This window comes from Microtus oregoni, unplaced genomic scaffold (genome assembly GCF_018167655.1).
Source record: "Microtus oregoni isolate MIOR12 unplaced genomic scaffold, Mior012 000012F_ref0000307, whole genome shotgun sequence".
NCBI lineage: Eukaryota > Metazoa > Chordata > Mammalia > Rodentia > Cricetidae > Microtus > Microtus oregoni.
The window spans coordinates 47,290,575-47,315,041 of record NW_024543071.1 but is presented as its reverse complement, the minus strand read 5'-3'; the positions used below and the strand labels follow the sequence as shown (position 1 = coordinate 47,315,041).

The 24,467-nt window shown below is 47.4% G+C and overlaps 1 protein-coding gene across 1 annotated transcript; it reads left to right on the top strand.

Moving 5' to 3' along the window:
• The first annotated feature begins 6,457 nt into the window (after positions 1 to 6,457).
• On the top strand, positions 6,458 to 17,480 carry Prpf19 (pre-mRNA processing factor 19). Its single transcript, XM_041662210.1, has 16 exons — positions 6,458 to 6,695; positions 8,631 to 8,780; positions 8,957 to 9,033; positions 10,036 to 10,177; positions 10,256 to 10,329; positions 10,420 to 10,482; positions 11,352 to 11,393; positions 11,492 to 11,566; positions 11,852 to 11,927; positions 12,084 to 12,193; positions 14,219 to 14,374; positions 14,561 to 14,630; positions 14,787 to 14,872; positions 15,088 to 15,258; positions 15,392 to 15,497; positions 16,984 to 17,480. The coding sequence occupies exons 1-16, from the start codon at positions 6,677 to 6,679 to the stop codon at positions 17,079 to 17,081; spliced, it is 1,515 nt and encodes a 504-aa protein (XP_041518144.1). The 5' UTR covers positions 6,458 to 6,676; the 3' UTR covers positions 17,082 to 17,480.
• The last annotated feature ends 6,987 nt before the right edge of the window (positions 17,481 to 24,467 follow it).

The window sequence follows — 24,467 nt, the reverse complement described above, 5'->3', positions numbered from 1 at the left end:
CTGTGTTGTGCTTTATGTTGTGGCACTCTTCAGGTGTGGAACCCTGTTCGTAAACTTCCTGGCCTTCAAAGACAGGAGCTAGATAAGCCTCTAATGTTTTATAACTAGTCTCTGGGATTTGGTTACAGCAACAGAAAACAGACTATGACACCTGGTGATTAATTGACTTGTAGATAGTGTATTACTAATTGGTGATATCATGAGCAACATCGGAAGTGTGTCTGTACTACGGAGCTTATAGCTGTGATATAAATGGTGTCCAGAAATCAGGGAAAAGGGAACCTCTTGGAGTCTTTTCAGTGTCGAAGGCCAGCTCCTCCAACAATGGGAAGGATTCAGGGTATAAAGAAAAGAAAAACTTTTGACTCTCTTAAGCCTTAATACTTAAGGCTATGGGCCGGGCGGTGGTGGCGCACGCCTTTAATCCCAGCACTCGGGAGGCAGAGGCAGGCAGATCTCTGTGAGTTCGAGACCAGCCTGGTCTACAAGAGCTAGTTCCAGGAGAGGCTCCAAAACCACAGAGAAACCCTGTCTCAAAAAAACAAAAAAAAAAATTAAGGCTATGAAATAAAATCCTTGTAGATAAATAAGAGTAAAACAATTTTTAAATATATATATCAGAGTCCCACAAAAATATATAATAGAGAAGGGCCAGGTGAATGAGGATATGATACCACCCTGGGCTGCAGTAGGGAGAAGGCTCAGGGCCTCTGGGTATGAACTGGTGATAAGTACTGAGAAAGAAAGAGGAGAAATGAACTTGGGATAAATCATGGTGGAGAGGGGCCCTGGGGCTGTATCTCAGAGGCAGAGAGTAGATCACTTGCCTCTCTTACCAAGGCCATGGGGTTCACACACACAGTCTCTCAGATAATAAAAGTTGTCTCTGAGGATGCTTCAGAAGTGTGATTGTGGACTGAGGACATAGCTCAGCTAGAAAATGGCTTCTCTAGTGTGCATGAAACCCCAGGTACCACCTCAGCACTGAAGCAGGCCTGGCAGTAAACTCCTGCCTTCTCAGTGCCCTGGAGTGGAAGTAGAACGAGTTTGAGGTCATCCTCAACTAAACAGTGAGTTGGGGCTAGCCTGAGCTGTCTGAAACCCTATCTCAAAACAAAAAATAAAACAAAAACCAAGAAAGAAGCCAGGCAAGGGTGGCACACAGCTTTAACCTCAACACTTGGAAGGCTGAGGCAGTTGAATCTCTGAGTTCAAGGCCAGTCTTATACCAGGACAGCCAGGGCTACATGGTGAAATCTGGTCTTGACAAACAAGAAAAGAAGGAAGGAAGGAAGGAAGGAAGGAGAAAAAAAGGGAGAGAGTTAAATTGACACGTCTTCTTTCCTGTGAGGGAACCTTCCCAGACTGATTGGATTCCCAGGCAAGGGGCTTATGACAACAGGATTCCTTTATGTGTGTGTGTGTGTGTGTGTGTGTGTGTGTGTGTAGTAAGAAGGGTCAGTTGTTGGTTCCCGGCTGCCCGGTTAGCTTAGACCTGAAATAATTACACAGAAACTATATTATTTAAATCACTGCTTGGCCCATTAGCTCTAGCTTCTTATTGGCTAACTCTTATATATTAATTTAACCCATTTCTATCGCCATGTGGCAGTGGCTTATCGGTATAGTTTCGGCATGTCTGATTCTGGCCGCCACTCCATAGCGTCCCCCTCACTCCGCCCTTCTTTCTCCCAGCATACAGCCTAACTTTCCTGGCCTAGTTCTGTTCTTCCCTGCCATAGGCTCAAAGCAGTTCTTTATTCATTAACCAGTAAGAACAACACATAGACAGAAGGACCTCCCACACCCTGTGTGTGTGTGTGTGTGTGTGTGTGTGTGTGTGTGTGTGTGACAATCTTTAGGCCAATATGAGTACTTTAGAGAAAGCACTTGGGGGTAGAGAAAGAGGACAAGAGACAGAAGGGCCTAGAGGTCAAGAGACTTTGCTTTCTGAGCCTGCTTCTGACCACTGAGCTCTGCCCCCAGCTCTACAGAACACTCCTTTAAACCAGGCGGTGGTGGCGCACGCCTTTAATCCCAGCACTCGGGAGGCAGAGGCAGGCGGATCTCTGTGAATTCGAGACCAGCCTGGTCTACAAGAGCTAGTTCCAGGACAGGCTCCAAAACCACAGAGAAACCCTGTCTAGCAAAAAAAAAGCCACTCCTTTAATAGCCCACTAACCTGTTAATCCCATACTCGACAAGAACTCCCACCACCCAGACATTTCCCAAAGGCCCCCTCTCTCAACACTGCTGTATTGAGGGCCAAGTTTCCAACATGCCAGGCCTCTTTGCTTTTATTCCATTTGTTTGTGTGACTTTTCCTGGGAAGACGGCCAAAGAATCAACTCCACCCAAGCCGAGCTTGGTGAAGCAGTAAGTTTAAAGGTGTCACTTAAAGGCCCATGGGTGATGCAAAGTCACTGCATGACTAAAAAGCCCACCAACATGAGGGAGAACTTGCAAAAGCTGCTTCCCTGGGGCCCCCTGGTCAACTTGCAGGCAGTTCCCCTAAGAGTCTTTCCTCTTTCCTCTCCCATTTGCTGCCTTTATAACTGTGAGGAGGGGCTTTAGAGACTCTTGTAACATTCCGAATTTATTGAACCTGGTCACTGCTGCTAGCTCCTTGAATTTTAGGGCCGGCCCCCCTCCCTCTTGAGGAAATATTTCAATTCAGAGGAAATAGATACACAATACTCTCCCGTTCCAAATTACATAGTATGTATCTTCCAGAGGAAACTCCTGAAAGTATGGTTATCAGTTCCCAGTTCAAAATGCAATCAAATGCTACTTTGTTGCCAGACCAAGCTAGGCCTTGGGTTCAGCGGCCCCACCTAGACTGATTTATTTCCTACCATACATCTAAATACTTGAGATGCCAGGTCTGCCAGGCAGCCTGCCATTCAATAAACAATAGTGACAATGTCCCTGAGAGGTGTCAGACACTGGGTGGCACTCTTGGACTCTTGAGAACCGGTAGAGAACAATGTAGTTGAGAACCCAGATACCAAAAGGACTTTCTAAATAAATAATTACAGGCCAGGGAGGGGGAGGAGCTGATAAAAGTTGGTCATGTAAACATTTTGAGCCACCAGATGCAGGTATGCTGGGGACATCGAAGTGCCAACGTGTCTGAGAAGACGAGGTGAGGCTATGGAAGAGGTTGGCTCACCAGAAACCTGTGGTCTCAGGACTGACACCTGTCCCTCGTTTAGGTCTCAGCAAAAATGTCACACTGCCCTTTGGGTTGGTGAAGTGACTTACTAGGGAGAGGAATGTACTGCAGAGTCTGATGACCTGACTTTGATCCCAGGATCAACATGGTAAAATGGTAAAGAGTGAATCGGTTCTCCCAAGTTCTCCTTTGAGCTCCACATATGTGCTGTGACTCTCTCTCTCTCTCTCTCTCTCTCTCTCTCTCTCTCTCTCACACACACACACACACACACACACACTCTCTCTCTCTAAAATAATTTAAAAAAAAATCTTAAGTGCTAAAGGTAATCATCAATTCCCTGCTCTGGAATAATCCTTCTGTACATTGTGAAAATGTGTCGCTCTCTTTGTTAATAAAAAGCTGATTGACTAGGCAGGATTTTAGGGACAGAGAGAATGCCGGGAAGAAGGGCAGAGTCTGAGGAGTCTTGAGCCAGATGCAGAAGTAACATGGGAAGTTGAAAGATGATGTAAATGAGCCTCGGGCAGCACATAGAGGAATAGAAACAGGTTAATTTAAGTTGTAAGAGCTGGCTGGAGACAAGCCTAAGCTATCGGCCAAGCATTTATAATCAATATTAAGTCTCTGTGCATTTATTGGGGAGCCAGTGGTCCTGACAAAAACTCCTCCTACACTTGCCCAGATGTATACCTTTTGCATATCCTGCCTAAAGTAGTTCCCCCCAATCTTCTTCTCAATCTACTCTGACTTATCTTGTATTTAGAGTACCCAACCCTTTTTGGAATTCTCTGCTTATTGTTTATGTGCCCACCACCCCACAGACTGCAATCTACATAAGCATTTTTTTTATCTTGTTTCTGCCTCAGACCAATTAGATCATTTAAAGATTTACATTGGCTTTATTTTGTGATTCTAGACTTGGGGAACACTTCATTCCATGAGCTAGAATGTGTTCTGATTTTTATTATTATTGTTATTATTATTATTATTATTATTATTGGTTTTTCGAGACACGGTTTCTGTGTAGCTTTGGAGCCTGTCCTGGAACTAGCTCTTGTAGACCAGGCTGGCCTGGAATTCACAGAGATCCTCCTGCCTCTGCCTCCCAAGTGCTGGGATTAAAGGTGTGTGCCACCACCGCCCGGCCAATGTGTTCTGATTTAATAAACTGAGTTGAACTTTTTCATCAGACTGTCAACTCCCCAATAACAACACAGACTTACTATTAATTACGATAGCTTAGGGCTTTTTTCTTTTTCTTTCTTTTTCTTTGAGACAGGGTTTCTCTGTAGTTTTGGAGCCTGTCCTGGAACTCTCTCTGTAAACCATGCTGCTTTTTCTTCATCTGGCTTGGAGATCCCACCTTTATTTTTCCCAGTGTCCTCTGTGCCTGGAAACCCTGCCTAGCTATTGGATGTTCAGCTTTTTATTAAACCAATCGGAGTGACATATCTTCACAATGTACAAAAAGATTATTCCACAACAATACACCAAAAAAGGACTCAAAGAAGCAGAAATAAAACAACAACAAGAAGAAGAAAATGGTTGAACATCTGCTTTCTTTGTGAGGTTAGGAAAGGAAGAGGGAATCACATAGAGGCAACTGACTAATAGATCAGATCATTCCAGGTTGCTTTTTTGTTTGTTTGTTTGTTTTGTTTTGTTTTTCGAGACAGGGTTTCTCTGTGGCTTTGGAGCCTGTCCTGAAACTAGCACTTGTTGACCAGTAGGCCTCGAACTGATCCTCCTGCCTCTGCCTCCCAGGTGCTGGGATTAAAGGTGTGCACCACCACCACCGGGCTCCAGGCTGCTTTTTGTAAGGACTAAGGCAGGCAGAATGTAGTTATCATGTTAGTTGGAATCGGCCTGGCTAGGAAATTGGCCAATGCCTCTTTCCGTCCTGATTTCTTAGAAGGTCAGAAAGTTAGTTTTAATTCGATAACATGGAACTTCAATTTGAGGGACTCCATTTTAGATTTAATTTAATTTATTTATCTTTTTTTTTTTGAGGCAAGGTCTCAATGTGCCATTTATTTTAGTATGTGTGTGTGTGTGTGTGTGTGTGTGTGTGTGTCTGTCTGTCTGTCTGTCTTGAGGTTGGAGGATAATATGCAGGAGCCAGTTCTTTCCTTCTATCAGGTGAGTCTTGGAGATTGAACTCAGGTAACAGGTTCAGCAGCAGGTCTTTGTCACAGAAAACAAAGGAACTTAGTAGGAGGCAGGGAATCATTACTATAACAAAATATCTGAGGCAGACTACTTTATAAAGAAAAGTGGGTTTTTCTTGGCTCAAAGTTCTAGAGGCACAAAGTTCAAAGAGAATGATACAGGCTTTGGCTGGGCTCTCTTCTTTTCGGGTGTCACGTTACTGTGGGAGTCTAGGTGTAGATTTGTGTCTGTCACTCTAACGTTCCCTATAAAGTCACCACCAGGATCCTTGCACAGGCCTGCACACTAGCGACCTATTCTAATTCCAAAGATCCCACCGATAAACACCATAGTCATGCTAACTTCCCATTCTTTTTATCTGTCTGTCCGTCCGTCCGTCCATCCATCCACCCACCCACCCACCCACCCATCCATCCATCCATCCATCCATCCATTTAGAGACATGCCTTTCTCTATATCTGTCTACATAGCCCTGACTGTCCTGAACTGGAACTCACTAGTAGACCAGGCTGGGCTTGAACTCACAGAGGTCCTCTGTGGCTGCCTGCTGAGATAAAAGGCGTGTACCAACACGCCCAGCAACTTTCTGTTCTTTTAATAGTCACATAAGACGCTGGGAATTAAATTCCTTCCAGTGTAGAAAACAGACTGTATTTAAAACGTAACAGGCAACGCAGCCAATAACTTGAACAAATTCACAGAGCAAGAGTAGAAACAGAACCTGGGCAGTGTTAGTTTCTTTACTAATTGTGCTAAATTTATTTACAGGGTCACCTGGCATTGTTTCTCAAAAGGCAGCCAAGGAACACAGGCCTCAGAATCATGCCAACAGGGTCTCTGAGGCAGACTCTAGAAATCCGCATTCTTACAAGCTCCTGAGGAAACTGTCCGGTACACGAACGTTTCAACGACTACTGTGCCCTGGGTGACAGCAGCAAGTCAAAAACCGCCTTCGCCAAATTCCTGGGTTTAAGGTTCCCGCCGCCTCATGGGAAATGTAGTTTCGGCTGGCCTTCCCGCCTCTGACCTTTTGGAGAGCTCGCCGGAAGGAGCCGAGCCAATGCGGAAACAACCGAGTGTTGCGAGGCGGGCCTTTTCCTGCTCGATTGCATGCTGGGAAAGGGCAGTTTCCGTTAGCTGCTGAAGGCTGTGGCGCGCCACCGGCCACCTCCCCACGTGAAGCAGTTGTGCGAGCATCGCCACGCCGGGCAGCTGTCTACCCGCGTCCGAGCGCCCCGGAAGCCGCGGGGGACCGGAAGTGGCCCGCGGAGGCTGCAGAGCTAGTCCGGGAGCCCGCTGCGAGGCGACTGGCAGCGCTGCGACGGCGCCATGTCCCTGATCTGCTCGAGTGAGTGCTGGCTGCGGCGGGAGGCGGGAGCGTGGCTGCGGCCCGGGACCCGGAGCCCGCGACCCTGCGTGTGGGGTGCATTTGCGCAGTGCTGCGCAATTCATGTAGCTGGGAAGAATGACTGTCGTTGTTTTACTGAGCCGAGACAGGCCTAAACAGAGCAAGGGGGGGAGGGCGAGGGGGGAGTGGTGCAGGGAAAAACAGCTCTTGGTGTCGGAAATCCTAGGACTTGCCCACGATCCACCTTCTACTGTGATCTGGGCTATGGCGGTCTGGGCCTCAGTTTCCCCATCTGCAGCATTGAAAGCGTTGCAGTGGGTATTGCTCGAAACGTCGCTTAGGAATCGGAGTTTCTGCGATTTTGCAGAACACGCAGTGACTTCGAGACAGGGCTGGAAGCCAGGTGTCTGGCATCTAGCCTCGCGCAGTATGACTAATGAAAACAGCGAACGTTTAGAAAACCTGTATTGATTTACGACGCATCTCCAAACGATGATCTCATTTTATGCTTACAAGAATTATCTGAAGGGAAATAAAGATCTGTGATTTAGAGAGGGCGTCATAAGTCTTAGGAAGAATGGGGGTTATCCAGGGATGCGTGGCACAGTTGGGCGATGGAGCTCGGTTCTTTGAGCCGGGATCCATGCTGTACACTGTCTTGTCTTTGGGTATTTTATTACGGCATTGCGGGTGTTTACCTTCTTGTTGTTTGCTACATTACTAGCTTCCCCTCCCTCTATTCTCGTCTCAGAACGTTGCCATTAATTCAAAGAGGGAAAGGAAGGAGGGAAATGACAGAAAAGGGAATCTCACACTGAAGAAATTGCAGTTTACAAAGTATTTTCGAACGATTTGTTTCCTTTTAATCTTGAGAGAGCACTCTTACACGCCCTGGGCCATCCTTCCTTTTGCAAGGGAGGGAAAGCTCCCTCAAGTGTCCATTATGCGAGATAAGCCAACAGGATAGCACAGGAAAGCCTTATTTCCTTCCATACTTGATTACATACGCTTGGGAGTCCTGCAGAAATAGGTGACTCCGAGGGAAGCTTATCCAGAACCTGTGCCACAGAAGAGAATAAGAGCTTGAAGCCTTGGGATGTGACTCACAGGTTCTGGGAGGGTGAGCAAAACTATGTGGTGAATAGGAGCTGTTTTGTTATGTGCTAAGTCTCTCAAGCTGTAAATATTATTTTAGAGCAGGCCTCAGGAGAGTCTGAGCATGGAGGTGGCTTTCACTTGTCTGCTAAGGTAAACCGATTGTCCCTGCTTAGGGGAAGTTAGAGAAACGTGAGGGCCTGAGAAGGTCACAGAGACCTTGATTCTGAGCTTGCTTTTGAGGCCTTCATTTTAGGTTGTTCAGGATGCCCAGGTCCCATACTTTAGTGTCTGCATTGTCCTGGAGGTCAGTGACAGCTGTGTCGCCCATCTTCAAGGGTACACAGACCATTCTGTCAAGTGCCTAGAATAGAATATTGCTTGGCACATAGTGGCAGACACTATGGAAAGGTTTTTTTTTTTAATTTTTTTTTTTAATTTTTCAGTGCTTGTTACGTTGCTTTTTCTGCCTGTTGATCCATGTAGGGCTCCAGAGGAATGGCAGGGCTTTGAGTTGTGCTGTGTGTACTTCTTTGTCATGTTCCTGGTCATCTTTGTTCAAACATGAGGTGGGCAGAGCTTACTGCTCACTCTTTACAGGACTGGCACATGGGATCTGGGCAGTTATTATTTATTTCCTTTTATTATTGGCAGACTAGAGAATCTAGTTAAGTAGTTGGCAAGCATTGTAGAACCAAGAACCAGCTAGCTTGCTGTCACAGACGTTGCTTCCTGATAGCTGAGTACGAGGACAGGGTCTTCTTAGGGGATGACACAACAAAGAGTCCCTGTAGCCCAGGTCTCCTTTTACCCTATGCTCACTACCTGCTTTCTCTATAGTCTCCAACGAAGTGCCAGAGCATCCATGCGTGTCCCCTGTCTCTAATCATGTGTATGAGCGGCGACTCATTGAGAAGTACATTGCAGAGAATGGCACAGATCCTATCAACAACCAGCCTCTCTCCGAGGAGCAGCTCATCGACATCAAAGGTGCCTACCCGATAGCCTGAGTCCAGGGCCAGCTCAGCGCAGCCTTCAGGAGTGGGAGGTGGGGCCAGTCTGATGGAGAAGATAGATGGTGGCTGTGAATGAATGAAGAGAAGAGGGAAGGAGGAGGGTCCTTGGGTTCTGGTTCTTCATATCTGCTTTGCTGCCTTTCTTGGCAGTTGCTCACCCAATCCGGCCCAAGCCTCCCTCTGCCACCAGCATCCCAGCCATTCTGAAAGCCTTGCAGGATGAGTGGGTGAGTTCTGTGAAGGGAATGCACCTCTGAACCTTGGGATTGAAGATGGGACCTCCCTCCCTCTTTGCTTTTTTTAAACTTGTTTATTCTATTTTATGTTTGGGTCTTTTGCGTATCACTTATGTGCCTGGTGCTTGGGAGGAAGGGAGAGGTTGTGTGATCCCTTGGAATTGCAGTTACAGACAGTTGTAAGCCACTATGTGGTTCTGGGAATTGAACCTCTGGAAGAACAGCAAGTGCTCTTAACTCCTGGGCCTTCTCTCCAGGCCCTCTTACTTTCTTGAGCTAGGACCGGTTCCTAGACCGGTCTGGAACTCATGATCCTTCTTCCTTAGCCTCCTAGTGCCTAGGGTTACAAGAGCCCACCACCAGGCCTGGCTCTTCGTGGGGTTGAGCACAGGGCCAATGTAAGTGCTGTGCTGCTGAGCAGCCCCTCACTTCTTGCCAGCTGCACTTCGTTGTGTGGGGCAGGATGGCAGCACAAGAGGAGCCTGGTTGTTGGAACTCTTGCACACCTGGATTCCAAAGTTTTCTCCACTGTCAGCCTTTGTGACATGGGGCATACTACTCAGTCTCTGACCTTCCTGACTAGGACACTGATTAGTCCTGTCTGTCTGAATTCCATAAGTAGAATAAAACTGACATATTTGCGTTGTGACATAGGGATTCTTCTTCACTACTGAACACTGCACTTGCTGAGGGTAGCCAGTAAACAACCACAGCAGTGTTATTCTTTCCTTTCAGAGAAGTGATGGCATTAACACCTGTGATTTGCTGGTGACTAGCAAAGATGAGGGTGGGAAGGAGCTAGCTCTCACTTCTGTCTGTGTGTCCAGGGTGTTTTGTGTTGTAGGAGCTTCAATGCCTTACAGGGGATTGTCATTCGGATGATAGCTTGGGTCTCTGAGCTGCTCAAGTTGGTTTCAGTGTAGAATAGGAGGTGGTGTCCTCTTCCCTGGCCAAGTTCTCCCCTAGTCCTCACAGTTGCCTACCCTCTCCCAGGATGCAGTCATGTTGCACAGCTTCACCCTTCGCCAGCAGCTGCAGACAACCCGCCAGGAGCTGTCCCATGCTCTGTACCAACACGATGCTGCCTGCAGAGTCATTGCCCGTCTCACCAAGGAAGTCACTGCTGCTCGAGAAGGTGTCTCTTCCTGCTGTCCCCCACCTTTGCTGGCCCTGCTTTGTAATGTCCCATTTTTAACATAATCTTTTCTCTCAGCTCTGGCTACTCTGAAACCACAGGCTGGTCTTATTGTACCTCAGGCCGTGCCAAGCTCACAGCCCAGTGTTGTGGTAAGTGTTCCCTTCCAAGCCCAGTAACTGTCCTTCCACAGGTGCCTTTGGTATTGTGAGCTCCTCCCACTCTCTCTTTCTTTTCTACAGGGTGCAGGAGAACCCATGGATTTGGGTGAGCTGGTGGGAATGACCCCTGAGATTATCCAGAAGGTGAGTCATACACTGTTCTGTTGGGACTGCCACATGCCCTCCCTTAGTGCCATGGGCCCTGGGGCCAGAGTAAGAATCTCACAATGAGCAGTGGGAAGAGCCTGCACTGCTACTGAGCTCTCTGACTACTAGGCTTACTGTAGCCTACCTTGTCTGTCTCATTTCCCTTGCTTCTGAATAAAGGGAGGCGTCTACTTCACAGGCTTGTTGTAGGAAAGATGTAATTACTGATAAGGGTGGCTCTTAGCTCTTGGTGGGTTTTTTTGTGTGTGCGCGTGTGTGTGTGTGCGCGCGTGTGTGTGCGTGCGCGCTTTGCTGATGTTCTGCCACTTTGTTACAGTTTTTGAGGGTTTTGCCTACAACATATAAGTTATCTGAAGCTGGAAGTCAGAGCTGAAACTTCCAGACTGCAACCCAGGGTTCTCTTGAATGTATAGTCTGCATTTGTAGGATCCAACAGTGTATGAGCTCTCATATTTGGTCCCAGAGCACAACAGCCTAGCTCTGCCATTCGTCATTTTAGTGACCTTGGCAAGGGGGCTCTTTCTCTGTGTGGCTTTGGAGCCTGTCCTGGAATTCACCTTATCAACCAGGCTGGCCTCAAACTTACAGAGATCCACCTACCTCTGCCTCCCCAGTGCTGGGATTAAAGGTGCTACGGGGGTTCTTTTGATGTTTAGTTTCCTCAGCTATACCATAAGGTCATGGATACCCCACCTTGTAAGATTGGAGTGGAAATGTGTCAGCTTTTAGCACATAGCGTGGCAGATAGCAATTTTTTGGTGATGATTGTGACACCAGATTTACCAGCATCCAGTCTGTTTCGTTTTTGCAAAATCATTTGTCTCAGAAAATTGTGTTCTCCACAGCTTCAAGACAAGGCTACTGTGCTAACCACAGAGCGTAAGAAGGTGAGTTGATGCCTGGTGTGAGCACTTGACTTCTGGGAGGAGGGGCTAGTTGAAGCCTGCTTTCATGGCTGCTCTTTGGGGGCTTTCTCTTTTCTCAGAGAGGAAAGACTGTGCCTGAGGAGCTAGTGAAACCTGAAGAGCTCAGCAAGTACCGGCAGGTGGCATCCCATGTGGTAAGTAGCTGGAGATGGCCCTTACTGTTTCTAGGGCAAGGTAGGCCAGTGTGAAGAGCAGGGGGAAATACTGCTCAGACCTCTGGCATGGTGTCTTGCCATGCAGTGAGGGAGTTGCTGCATCCAGGCAGCCAGCCAAGCTAGATAGATAAGGGATAAAATCCACTTGTTCCTTGGCTAGGGAGGAATATGAGGGTGTGGGGAAGGGGAGTGCAGGAGCTGTGTGGCTCTCTGGCCTGCCTTGATTTGGCTGTGACTGGGTTTTGTGTGAATCTGTCTGCAAAGGGGCTACACAGTGCTAGTATTCCTGGGATCCTTGCTCTGGACCTCTGTCCTTCAGACACCAACAAGATTCTCACTGGTGAGTCTGGGCCTGGCCCGACAGGCCAAGGTGAGGGGTGGCAGGAGCAAGGGAGGCGCATGCCCTGATCCTCTGCATGGATTTGAGGACAGAAAAACCTTCTTTAGCACAGGGATCCTGTGATTCATTTTTTTGTCTTTTTTGGATCTTCTCCAGGCGGAGCAGATAAAAACGTTGTTGTCTTTGATAAGAGTACTGAGCAGATCCTGGCCACTCTCAAAGGCCATACCAAGAAGGTCACCAGCGTGGTGTTTCATCCTTCTCAGGTAAGCCACTCTCACAGCCACTCTCGTCCTTTCCTACGTCCAGTTCCAGTGGTTTGGAGTCTCAGAGCTAATTGCCCAACTCCCACTGTCTTGATGAAGCGGGCATTGATGGGTCTCTGTGTAGAACACCAGAGCAGTGGCCCTCAAACCAAAGGAGAAAGAAAATGCAACCAACAAACCATATTCACATCAGTTTTGCATTAGTAAAAGAAAACAACCATCCTAAAGGGTTTATAGATAAATACAGACAGTAAAACTCCATGTAGTCCTGACTGCCAGGTTCACGTGATCCTGTAGGGTTGGGCTCAAAATTTAATATTGACTATTGAAAGTATTATGAGTTCAAATAGGAGAGAACCACTGGTTTAGAGGATAAAGGTTGCTCATTAGAGGAGATTAATGGTCTCATAAGACTTGAGACAAAAGTGCAGTGGCTTGGTGTGCAGCTGCATGGGGTGCTGGAGCAGTGCCTCCCAGTTAAGTCTTTCTCTTAGACATAAGGAACTGAGAAATAAGAGGAATATGTCTTAATGTTTTGTTGCTGTGAAGAGATGATACCAAGATCACAGCAACTCTTTTTGTTTGTTTGGGTTTTTTGTTTTTGTTTTTGTTTTTTTTTTTTTGGTGTTTTAAGACAGGGTTTCTCAAGCCAGATGGCGCACGCCTTTAATCCCAGCACTCGGGAGGCAGAGGCAGGCGGATCTTTGTGAGTTCAAGGCTGGCATGGTCTACAAGAGCTAGTTCTAGGACAGGCTCCAAAGCTACAGAGAAATGTAGTAGGAGCTGCAGACAGGCCTGCTTTTCATCCCGCCCGGCTCCCAGCCACCTGGCTAGCTTATACCCTGAAATAATTACACGGAAACTGTATTCTTTTAAACACTGGTGGCCCATTATCTCTAGCCTCTTACTGGCTAATTCTCACATCTTGATTAACCCATTTTTAATAATCTGTGTAGCACCACGAAGTGGTGTCTTAGCGGGAAAGGTTCAGCATGTCTGACCTGGTGGCTGGCTCCATCGTTTCTGACCTCACTTCCCTTCTTCCCAGCATTCTATTCTGTCTACTTCACACACCTATGTTCTGCCCTATCAGGCCAAGCAGTTTCTTTATTAATTAACCAGTGAAAGCAACAGATAGACGTATGACCTTCCCGCATCAGAGAAACCCTGTCTCAAAAAACAAACAAACAAAAAGGACAGGGTTTCTCTGTGTAGTCCTGGCTGTCCTAGAACTTGCTCTGTAGACCAAACTGGCCTCGAACTCAAAGTGATCCACCTGACTTTGCCTCCCTGGTGCTGGGATTAAAGGCGTGCGCCACCACTGCCCGGCTCCACAGCAGATCTTAATAAAGGAAGCGTTGGGGGTTGGGGGATTGCTTAGTTTCACATGCTAGTCCATTTTCAGCATGGCGGGGAGCACGGAGGCAAGCATGGCAGTAGGACAGTGGCTGAGGGCACATCCTGATCTGCAAGGAAAGAGACAGATACACACACTCTGGGTTTGTCATGGCTTTTGAAACCTCAAAACCAGTCCACCGCCAGTGAGATACTTCCTCCAGCAAGGCCACACTTCTAATCCTTTCAAATACTGCCACTTCCTGATGACTAAGCATTCAAATATATGAGCCTGTAGGGGCCATTTTTATTTAAACCACCACAATTATAGCAAACTGAAAAACGAATTCAAAATGAAAGCACTATTTTCTGTTTATTTGGTGGTTTTTTTTTTCTCTTTTTTTTTTGGTGTTTTGATTTTTATGAATATGTGTTAATGAATGATGATAGTTGCTTTTATCTTCTGTCTCTTACTCCTAATTAGTCAAAATAATTTGTTATGAAAACTAAATAAGCTTTCTATCTGCCCCATGTCTTTTGGACAGTCATTCGCCCTTGAGGTCTCTGGCCATTTCAGCAGCATTCTCTCTTGGCTGTCTTAGGCAGGGGCTAGAAGGAGAAGCAGTTGCTCATAGTTGTGACTATACATTTCACTTCCTGGGCTCTGATTCTTGGTCTCTTTCCTTTCAGGAACTGGTGTTTTCTGCATCCCCAGATGCCACTATCAGGATTTGGTCGGTCCCAAACACTTCTTGTGTACAGGTTGTTCGGGCCCATGAGAGTGCAGTGACAGGCCTCAGCCTCCATGCTACTGGAGACTATCTCTTGAGCTCCTCTGATGATCAGGTGCAGTCCCAGCCAGGGCCCTTAGGAGGGTGGGGGGGCATCTTGCTGTGGGGCAGCCAGATTCCCAGAGTTCTAAAAATGTTTCTTCTCTGTTGTGGGAGCTAACTTTGCCAGCAGATGCTGAACCAGGGTCTCTCTAGGGCCACCAGACCCACTTTCTCATTGTCTTCTTTGTCTCATCTCCAGTACTGGGCCTTCTCTGACATCCAGACAGGGCGTGTGCTCACCAAGGTGACAGATGAGACATCCGGCTGCTGTAAGTGGCCTTAGAGGCACTGAGCTCTTGCAGTGTGTCGTTAAGTTTTACCTAGTCATTTGTTTATCTGTTCTAAAGACAGTGCCTACCACTGGCACCAGTATAGTGGCCATAGTGGCTATTGACTCCAGATGCCTCTCCCCTTTCCTCACTCAGCTCTTACCTGTGCGCAGTTCCACCCTGATGGACTCATCTTTGGAACAGGAACCATGGACTCCCAGATCAAGATCTGGGATTTGAAGGTAGGACAATGAGGCCTCTTCTGTGACTCAGAGGGAGAAGGAACTGATGAGTTGTGGTGGTAGGCCCTGGGATACCTCAGGGCCTAGGAGAGCCTGGCTCTGTTTGTGTGGCATGCTGAATGTCACCAAGTAACTGGGTGCACAGGACGTCTCAGAAGTTTTCTTCCTGTTTTGACCAGTGAGTGATAATTTTATTGCCCAACTCCCACCTGTAGGAGCGTACCAATGTGGCCAACTTTCCTGGCCACTCTGGCCCCATTACCAGCATCGCCTTCTCTGAGAATGGCTACTACTTGGCCACAGCAGCCGATGACTCTTCAGTCAAGCTCTGGGACTTGCGCAAGCTGAAGAACTTCAAGACATTGCAGCTGGACAACAACTTTGAGGTGCGCCCTTCCCCAGTTTCAGTTGTTTCTCCTCATTCACCGATAGTTTAAGTTCATGTAAGCTGCTTCTGTTTGTTCCCAGTTCTGTGGCTTTTGGTCATTTGTGTAATTGCCTTTCTTTGGGGTTTGGCAGGTGAAGTCACTGATCTTTGACCAGAGTGGAACCTACCTGGCTCTTGGGGGTACAGATGTCCAGATCTACATCTGCAAACAGTGGACAGAGATTCTTCACTTTACAGGTAGAGGCTGGCTGTGGCTTACCAGGGCCTTGTACATCTGCTCTAGAGAAGAGTGGAGAAATTTCACTGAGGGTGAAGCTTGGCTTGGCTTGGCCTAGATATGCCCAAACTATTCTTCCCTTCTCCATTTGCTGTCCTGGGGGCAGAACCAGCCAAGTTTTCTACTGAGTCCAACCCCCAGGCTGCTTTTACTTATGTTTGGGGGCAGTAGAGCATTGTGGCCTAGGAAAAGTATTTGTGAGTCTCTTTGACTCACTTATCAGCTGTACTCGCCCCAATTTGTGTTAAGGGAAAAATTGGAATGAAAAGTTCAGACACTCTGGGAAATACCAGGATTCACATGCAAGTGCCTGTTACCTGTAGGTCAGAAGTGTCTTATGGGATGTTTGGTATTGGGTCTTGATTTGAGCAATGAATAAGAACCAGTCAGGGCAATAATGAAGTTTTTATTATTTGTTTGTTTGTTTTATTTATTTTGTTTTTACGGAGACAGGGTCCCTCTGTGTAACAAGCCCTTGCTGTTCTGGAACTCACTTTGTAGACCAGGTTGTCGATGAACTTACAGAGATCCGCCTGTCTCTGTCTACTGAGTGTGGGGGTGAAAGGCGTGCACCACTATAGCCAGCACTTTTTTTTTTTTTTTTTTTTTTGGTGAACTTTATTGGGGTCTATCATGGGTGAGTGATGAGGTTTGTAGTCAAGTTAGGAAGGGCTGGTGGAAGCTAGTTTAGTAGTTTGTTTTCCTTTGTATAGAGATGGAGTCCAGGGCCTTTCCCACAGTAGCAAGTGTTCAAGTCCCAACACAAATACTTAGGGCAACTAGAATAATAAAGAAAAGTCAGATTGACACAGTGCTGCCCAAGAGGCTTTCTCACCTGTGGCCCTGGGTAGCTATAGCTTCGACTTTAGGGTATCTTGCTGGGTATAGTAACTCACACCTGTAATGCCAACTCTTGGTAGCTAGAGAATGATCTTGAGTTTAGGCCAACTAGGAGCACAGAGGGTTTTTCTCTGGAGAGTTGGGGAGCACGGGTATTTTCCAAAGTCTAGAAGGAACTTGCCCTAGGTCTCCAGCTATCTGAGTCCTGGGAGGATAGCTCAGCATTGTCTGTACTGAATGCAGCCCTGTGCTGTGTGCCCTGGACTTTGACATCTTTGAGCTAGAACAGGCTAATGGACAAGAGCTAAAGCCAAACATACCAAGTGAGCACTGAGGTTTCCAGCTGTTGTGTGCTTGCCCAGAAAGCTCAGGTGAAAGGGGATTGGTATTCATCTGTTCATTTACCCAGTCCTACAAAAGATTGAGTGCCACTTCCTGCCAGGTGCTGAGTGCTGGCTAAAAATCAGTGGTGAACAGAATCCTGCCTCAGGAGGGTGCATTCTGACCCTTACATCTGGGTTTTTGCCAGGATCATGGCATCCAAAGTCATTGTTCAGCCCTGAAGAAGAAACAGCCTTCTCATAGTTCCCTTTTTTCTCTCCTCAGAGCATAGTGGCCTGACCACTGGAGTGGCCTTTGGGCACCACGCCAAGTTCATCGCTTCAACAGGCATGGACAGGAGCCTCAAATTCTACAGTCTGTAGGCCCTATGCCTTCTCACAATTCTGGGCCTCATCTCAGTAGTGGGTTAGATTTAGGGGGGTGGGGGGACTCTAGGAGGAGGGAGGTCTGGTGGGGGGGACATTCACATCATTTCATTCTGGTCTGGATGATGGTCTGAGCCAGGGCACATGGAACACCGCTATCCATGCAGCCTTCAGGCCCCAGGGAACGAACATGGAGGAACTGTCACCCTGTAAGTGCTCAGAGTCGGAATCCAGCACCTCTTCCCAGTAGTGGCAGCTGTTCCATGCCTGCTCTGTTTCAGCTCTTCTGAGACAGGGAGGTGAGCCAAGGGAACTGTGAAGGGAGGGGCAGGAGGGCTCGTGCTGGTTTTTGTAAGCAGTGATCTAGTTTCATTAAAAAAAAACCCACACAGTAAATATATTGCCATCTCCTTGAGTCTGTCTGCCAGAGAGACCCTGAGTTGGGAAGGTCATGGGGAGGGAGCACGGTGTGGGACACTGGCTATCAGGATGCCTCCACTGTACGAGAAGTAAAGTAAAAGCTTAGCCATTTCATTTGTCAAGTCTCTCATGCTCAGGCAGGCCTTGACCTTGTTTTCAGTGCTTCTGCCTCTTATGCTGTGCTTGCCCCTGGCTTGACTTCTCACAGCCTGAAAGGTGGTGGGGAATTAGATTAGCCTTAGCCTGCTAATGGGTTTCTGGGAGAGGATTGCTAGGAGTACTTCAGTTGTAGGTGATACAAACTGGTTGCCAGCTGGCTTGACTAAAGAGACTTTCTTGATTGACAGCTGCTCCCAGGGGAAACAGCTAATGCACAGTAAATAAAAAGTTAGCTGATAATGCCTTTATTCGCAGCACTCAGGAGGCAGAGGCAGGCAGATCTCTGAGTTCAAGGCCAGCCTATCCTGGTCTACAGAGCGAGTTCTGGTCTACAGAGCGAGTTCTAGGGATGTTAGACAGAGATGCCCTGTTTCAAAAAAAAAAAAAACCAAAAGAACAAAAAAAATGTTTAGATGATAATACAAGGAGATTAATGTAGGGTCCTGTGACTGCTCTACAGTTGGAAGTTACCTGGGGGGGGGGGGGGGCGCTGTAGGGGAAGAGGACAGTTGTAGGAAGAGGAGAAGAAGGTAGGTTCTGAGGTTGAGATGAAGGAGGTGTGGAGTGGGAGGAGTTAAGTATGGTTGGGGTAAGTTACCATTAGGTGTGCCCAGGAGGGCCTTAGGGCCATCCCAATGGAATGCTGGTGTTGGGATCCTGCTGTGAGCTTAGGTGTGTGCAGAGAAGAGGTGAGGAAGGGTAAAATTAACTGCTGTGTACAGTTGAGAAACCGTTAGGAAGGAAGAGCGGAGAAGTGAGGTGTCACCTAGAGGTTGTGGGCAAGTCAAGGTGGTACTTCCTGTGAGCACAGAACAAAGCCTCTGGGTATGTGATACCAGGCAGTCCTGTGGTCCAGGAAATTCGGACTTACCTTATCTGCCAGAATGGAAGCTCACAGTAGACAAGCATCTGTTGTAGTTACTGTGCAGCCTGCTGCTCCCTGGACGTGGGCCCAGTCAGCTGTTAAGCGGCCTGGGAGATAGCTCAGTTGGTAAAGTGCTTGCTAGGCAAGCACGTGGCACTGACTTCTAGCCTCAGCACCTAATAGGTAAAAGCCAGAAATAGTGTGAAGTGCACAGGTCGGGGAGCCCTGGCATATACCAGAAATGCAAACAGCCACCCTTCTTTATACTGTACCAGTTTGCATAGTACTTAGTACAGTGAGATCGTGTGCAGTTAAGGCGGAATTATGTACAGATGGCCAGGAGGCACTGGAGCAAGCGTCTCCAATGGCTCTCCGCCCACTAGTATGAGAACATTGAGTCAGCAGGCCCAGTCGTGAGGGTCCCTAACTAGTAGATGCAGCTGCTCTGATGTAAAAGCAGGCTTGATGAATCCTAATGGACTCCACCCTTCTAGTATTTAAGTTCTAGGAGCCTCACTGGGTCTGGTGACCAAAGAAACTGTGTTTGCTATTAAATGGATTGATGCTTACTGTACTCTATGAGTTTTTGAGTCTCTGGATGTTCAAAGCCATGTCCTTTTTGCTCTGCAGCTGACAGGGAGTCTATATTGTGCTTGAACTTGGAGCACCAACCAAGGAGGTCTCTTTGGTGCAGTGAAGTTAACTCTGGCTCCCAACTAAGCTGGCGCCTTGGTGGAGCTCCTGCATGTCGCGCCCCTGGCCAGCAGGTGGTGCTATTACCGTTCTGCAGGTGAGAGTGTTAGAGAACCATCTTGTCCTAAGGCATCCCATGAACTGGGATTTTTAAACCTAGTTTCAGAGACAGAGCTGAGGCAACAGTGGACAGCTAATGAACTCCTCAGGTCTCTGGGAGTCATGATTAGTATCAGCTCTCACTTCAAGCCCAGGTTTGGCTCCCAGCTCTATCTTTTTACAGTGAGTCTGTCAGTTTGTGGTGTCTACCTGGTAGGGCTGTGAGTGCTAAGTGAATACAGGGTGGCCCTCGGTAACTACATACTGCTTCCCTGCTTTATGATGGCTGCCAATGACACGGTTACAGTGCTTGACACCTATGGTGTTAAAGTTTGGCCTAACTTTCCCATCCTTAAGCCTGATATTAAAGCTCATCAACCCAGCTGGCTATGGTGGTGCACACCTTTAATCCCAGCAAGGATCTCTGAGTTCTAGGCCAGCCTGGTTTAAAAAGCAAGTTCTGGGACAGCCAGGGTTACACAGAGAAACCCTGTCTCCAATAAACAAAAAGAACAAAAGCTCATCAATCCAGGCAGGGAGGCAAGATAAAGCAGAATACATCCAAGACTGAAATATGAACGATTCCTCTGCCCCTCCACCCCCATACTAAGAATTTGGATGGCACACATTGGAAAGAGAGACTTATACTTCTTGTTACTGGGACAGGTTGTTGTTTTCTTGTATTCATCAGCCCCAAGATAGGCAAGAGTCCTCTTTGCCCACCTCAGTGCACTGGTCTGTCCTCCCCCTTGCCTTGCTCTGCGTTGAGCCTCTCCAGTCTCCTTCCTTGGGAGCCTACATCCTGCCTTTGGCAGGCTCTGAGCTTCATTTGTGGTCTCTGTTCTCATCTAGCCAGCATGTCAGCATTGTCGGGATTCTGTAGAAGTTCCCAAAATAGAAGCTGTTTTTACTTCCCAGACTTTTGTTTTTATTTTAATCCCATCTTTGACCCCCCCCCACTAGTTCAACAGTGACTTAAGTACATATAAAAATATTTTTAATTTGGCATTTTGTTGTTTACTTCTAAAGGCTGGTCTGGAATCTCCCATTATTGGAACAGAAAAGGCCCTTTTGCATAAATGTTCCTGCAGGAATGCCTGAATAGGAGCCATGTGTGAAGTACACCTTGAAAGATAGCTGTCAACTCTGAAATATTCTTTTTATCTCGTGTGTGACTTGTGCCCTTACATGTGGAAGTCAGCACAGCTTGCAGGGGTTGATTGTCTTCTGCCACATGGGTCCTAGGGCCCAAACTCAGGCCGGCTATCTTGGTAGCAAATTTGTTTACCCTCTGAGCCACTGAGCTGTCTGGTCAGCCCTCACTTCTGTAAGTCAAAGCACATGGAAATAATTTGCTCTTAGTGTCTAGTGGGGAGTGTGGAGAGGCAGGAAACCCCTTGGGTCTCTGGTAACTGTGACCCAAAGGCAGGAAGAGGAAATCTAATGGGCTCAAGCAGCCCCGCTTTCTGGTCAGGAAGGCTGGATTGCCTGCCTCCCCATTGGGTCTGATATAGCCTGTCAGAGGTTCCAGTGCCTGTTCAGGCCAGCAGGTAGAAATGAACTGTTTTCTTCTTCCTTCCTGTCTTCCCCTTTCCTTCTTTCTTCCTTCCCCCTCTTCTCCCTCTCTTGCTGGAATTAAAGGTATGCATATGAACACAATTCATGTGAGATTTTGGTATCTAGGAATATACCTTCCTGGAAACCAAATGCTTCCTGCCATTGAGAGCGTAGGAAGGTAGTGTTGTAGAGAGCTTTGTTGTTGTTTGTGTTTACTATGTGTTTTGTCCATAGACTCCCTTTCACAGAAGTATTGGCAGAACCTATATACTATTTCAGTAATCATTACAGAGTTCTCTGTGAAAATCACATGCTCATGTAACTTGAAAGTAAGGGCAACCATTGCATTGGCAAAGTAACAGCCCCAAAGGGCAAATGGGTATGTTTATGGTTACAGGGGAAGGTCTTTGCCATATCCAAAGGTAAAAATGTGAGGGGAAAAGCTGTGGCTATATAATTTTTTCAGAGAGCTGAAACACATGAAGAAAAGCCTATGACCAGTTGCTGGGAACTATGAGGAGGTTGCCCCTTGGGTTTGTGACTGCTCTTTGGACAAGAAGAAATGGAGAGGAAAAACAACATAAGATGCAAGCAACTATGAAAATTTGTAGCTTCTAACAACAGAACCAGGGGCTGGAGAGATGACTCAGCAGTTAAGAGCACACTGGCTGTTCCTCCAGAGGACCTGGGTTCAATTCCCAGCACTGACTTGACAGCTCACAACTATCTGTAACTCCAGTTCCAGGGGAGCTGACACCTTCACACCAATGCACATAAAGTGAAAGTTAAAGTTTGAAAAGCAACAGAATCACTTCAAGACACAGTAGTGGCTGCCTCTGCTTACTCAGATGGGCAAAGTTCTAGAATGATCTGAAGGGGTGAGGAGGACAGGCTCAGCCCACAGACGTAAGAGATGCGGTTTGCTATCTGACCCAGGAGTTCTACGTAGAAAGCAGCACACAAGGAAGCCCACTCTTACGTAACTGCATTCAGCACTTGGTATCTGATGTGCGAGGCTCGGTTTCCTTCGGTAGATCAGATGTGCCCTAGTTCAACAGAAAGCTAGACAACACAGATGTTTAAAATGATACAAAATGGGGCACTGGGGCAGGGAACATAGCTCACTCGGCTGGGAAAGAGCTTTCTTGCACCCAGTACTGAGTAAAACTGGCATGGTGGCCCATGACTGTAATCCCAGCCTGGGGATCATGAAGTTCAGGGTCATCAGGTCAGTCTGGGTTATATCAGACCCTGTCTCAAAAAACAAAGGAATATAAGGATAAAAATACTCAATGTAGTTAGGGATGATGCTGGTTTAGCAAAGTGATGACTGAACTCTCCAAACATACATTATACATAACATATGGACTGAGCAGGCTGTATTTATATATCTAGGAATACACACACACACACACACACACACACACACACACACACACACACAGGCTATGGAAGTGTATATGGGCAGGGTTGGAGGAGTGATTACCTCAAAAGCAAAAAATTAAGGGGGCATGGGTCAGCAAGATGCTTCAGTGGGTAAAGTGATATGGTAGCCTGCCAGCCTGGATTTGATCCCTGGAATCCATACTGGGGTGGAGAGAAGTGACTCAGTTATTCTCCGGCCTCCACGCGGATCCCATGCGTGCTCACGCATCGCCCTCTAGTCATACACAATCTTGGAGCAGGAAACCAAATAAAAGAATGATGCAAGGTTTTTAAAAACTTGAGAGTGGCCGCGTGACGTGAGTTGGCACCTGCGGGGTAATGCTTTATTTAAACAGCACGGATGTTGATTCCACCTCAGGAGGAAGAGCTGGTGGACTCGGCTTTCTAACCCAGCCACGCTGGGCTTCACGAATATGGGATACACCGTCTGTGTCATGCCATCGCCAGCCACAGCTGGGAGACAGCCCAGGAAGAGAAGTCGCCTGTATGGCTGGTGTCTGGGTCTCCAGTCTTGATGTTGTGCTGCCTCTTCTAGAAAAACCTGGAGACAGCAGTTTTCAGTCCTGCATCTTGGCCTAAAGCACTTTACTTCATACCCAAACAAAACTAAACGAAACCCAGAATGCTAGGTATGCATTAGACGGGTGTGAGGATGAGACAGCATTCAGAAAGTACTGGCTGGTGTCACCCATGATGCCACGTATCTTCAGCTAGTTGAAACTTACTCCTATGAATTAGACACCAGGCTCAGTTAGCATGTGGAAACAGGCCTGGGAAAGCACAGCAATGCCACATGGCCAGGGAGAAAGAGATGTTCCTAGAGTCAGGCTTTGGAGTTTCATGTTTGGCCATAACTTGAAGACCAATCAAGTAGGCCAGAGCCGTGAGTGGAGAAGGGATTTGTGTCAAATGAGACCACTGACTTGTTACCATTGTGACAGTTAAGCTCATGCCCTGTCAGAGGGCCAGAGTTTTTCCAAATTCTTGTACCCCTTGCTGAGCCTGCCTCCCTCCCAGCCAAGATCAACATGACATTCCGGAACATAGCCTGGTTTTGACCCGTCTGGTGGCCATCCCCAAGTGACAGGCAGGGTCAAGGCCAACTTGTCGCTATCCAATGCTGCCAGGTGTTTCTGCATGTGCTAGTTTTGGAGGCTGGAGCTGGCAGTGCATCCTGCCTCCTTTGGTACTTGGTTGGTTGGTGCAGTGGGACTGAGTAGTTCAGGTTTGATGCTTTTGTCCCTGGGACCTCTGACTTTTCCCTGCAGGTGCTCTGAGGATATCCACATCTAGACAGGCTCCTGCCAGCTCACCAACTTCCCACTGCTGCCATTTGCTGACTGCCAGGTTTTGACCCTCCCCTACTCGTGCTGACCTGCCCGGAAGACCACCTTCCCTTGCTTAGAGGCACTCTCCCAGACCCTGATCTGGGAGAGAGTAATGCCAGGCTATGGCATGTTAAGTATGTTAAACACTCTCAGGACTTGTTTAGAGGACAGTATCAGATATCCTCTTTGTGTGGACTAGTGACTCAGCCAGTAAAACTGCTCTGTAAACCTGACAGGCTGAGCTCCATCCCTTGCACCTACAAAGATCAAAGAAGAGAACCGATCCCACAGTTGCCATCCGACTCCTGCATGTGTCCACCTCTCTGCCAGTAATAAGACAGATTATGTCAATCGCTCCACGTAGTCTGTCTTTTCAGCTTTTTGAGACAGGGTCTAGGAGCCTTGGCTGTCTGGGAATTCATGCAGACCAAGCTGGCCTCAAACTCAGAAATCCGCTTACTTCTGACCCCCAAATGCTGGGATTAAAGGCATGGGCCACCATGCCCTGCTTCATTGCAGCCTTTTGGTTCAGTCAAGCATGTAGTGAACGTGAGACGTGGGAAGCTACAGTTGGTGTAGCAGTGTTCAATTTTACGGTCAATTTCTGCAAACAGGAGTACACTCTAAAATAATGGCAAAAGCCAGTGAGGTGACTCAAAGACACCTGCTGAGCAAGTCTGGAGCTGAGTTCAAGCTCCAGAGCTCTTGTCAAGGTGAGAACCGACTCTACGAGGTCGTCTGTCCTCCCCTGTGCAGCCCACACATGTACAGTAATAAAAAAAGTCAAAGAATAGTATAGGAAATAGGTAAGCCAGT

Bases quoted from the DNA above. Each gene is read 5' to 3' on its own strand.
- Prpf19 (XM_041662210.1), top strand. The intron at 10,330-10,419 runs GTAAGTGTTCCC...TCTTTTCTACAG, and splicing joins GCTCACAGCCCAGTGTTGTG to GGTGCAGGAGAACCCATGGA. The intron at 11,567-11,851 runs GTAAGTAGCTGG...CTGTCTGCAAAG, and splicing joins GGCAGGTGGCATCCCATGTG to GGGCTACACAGTGCTAGTAT.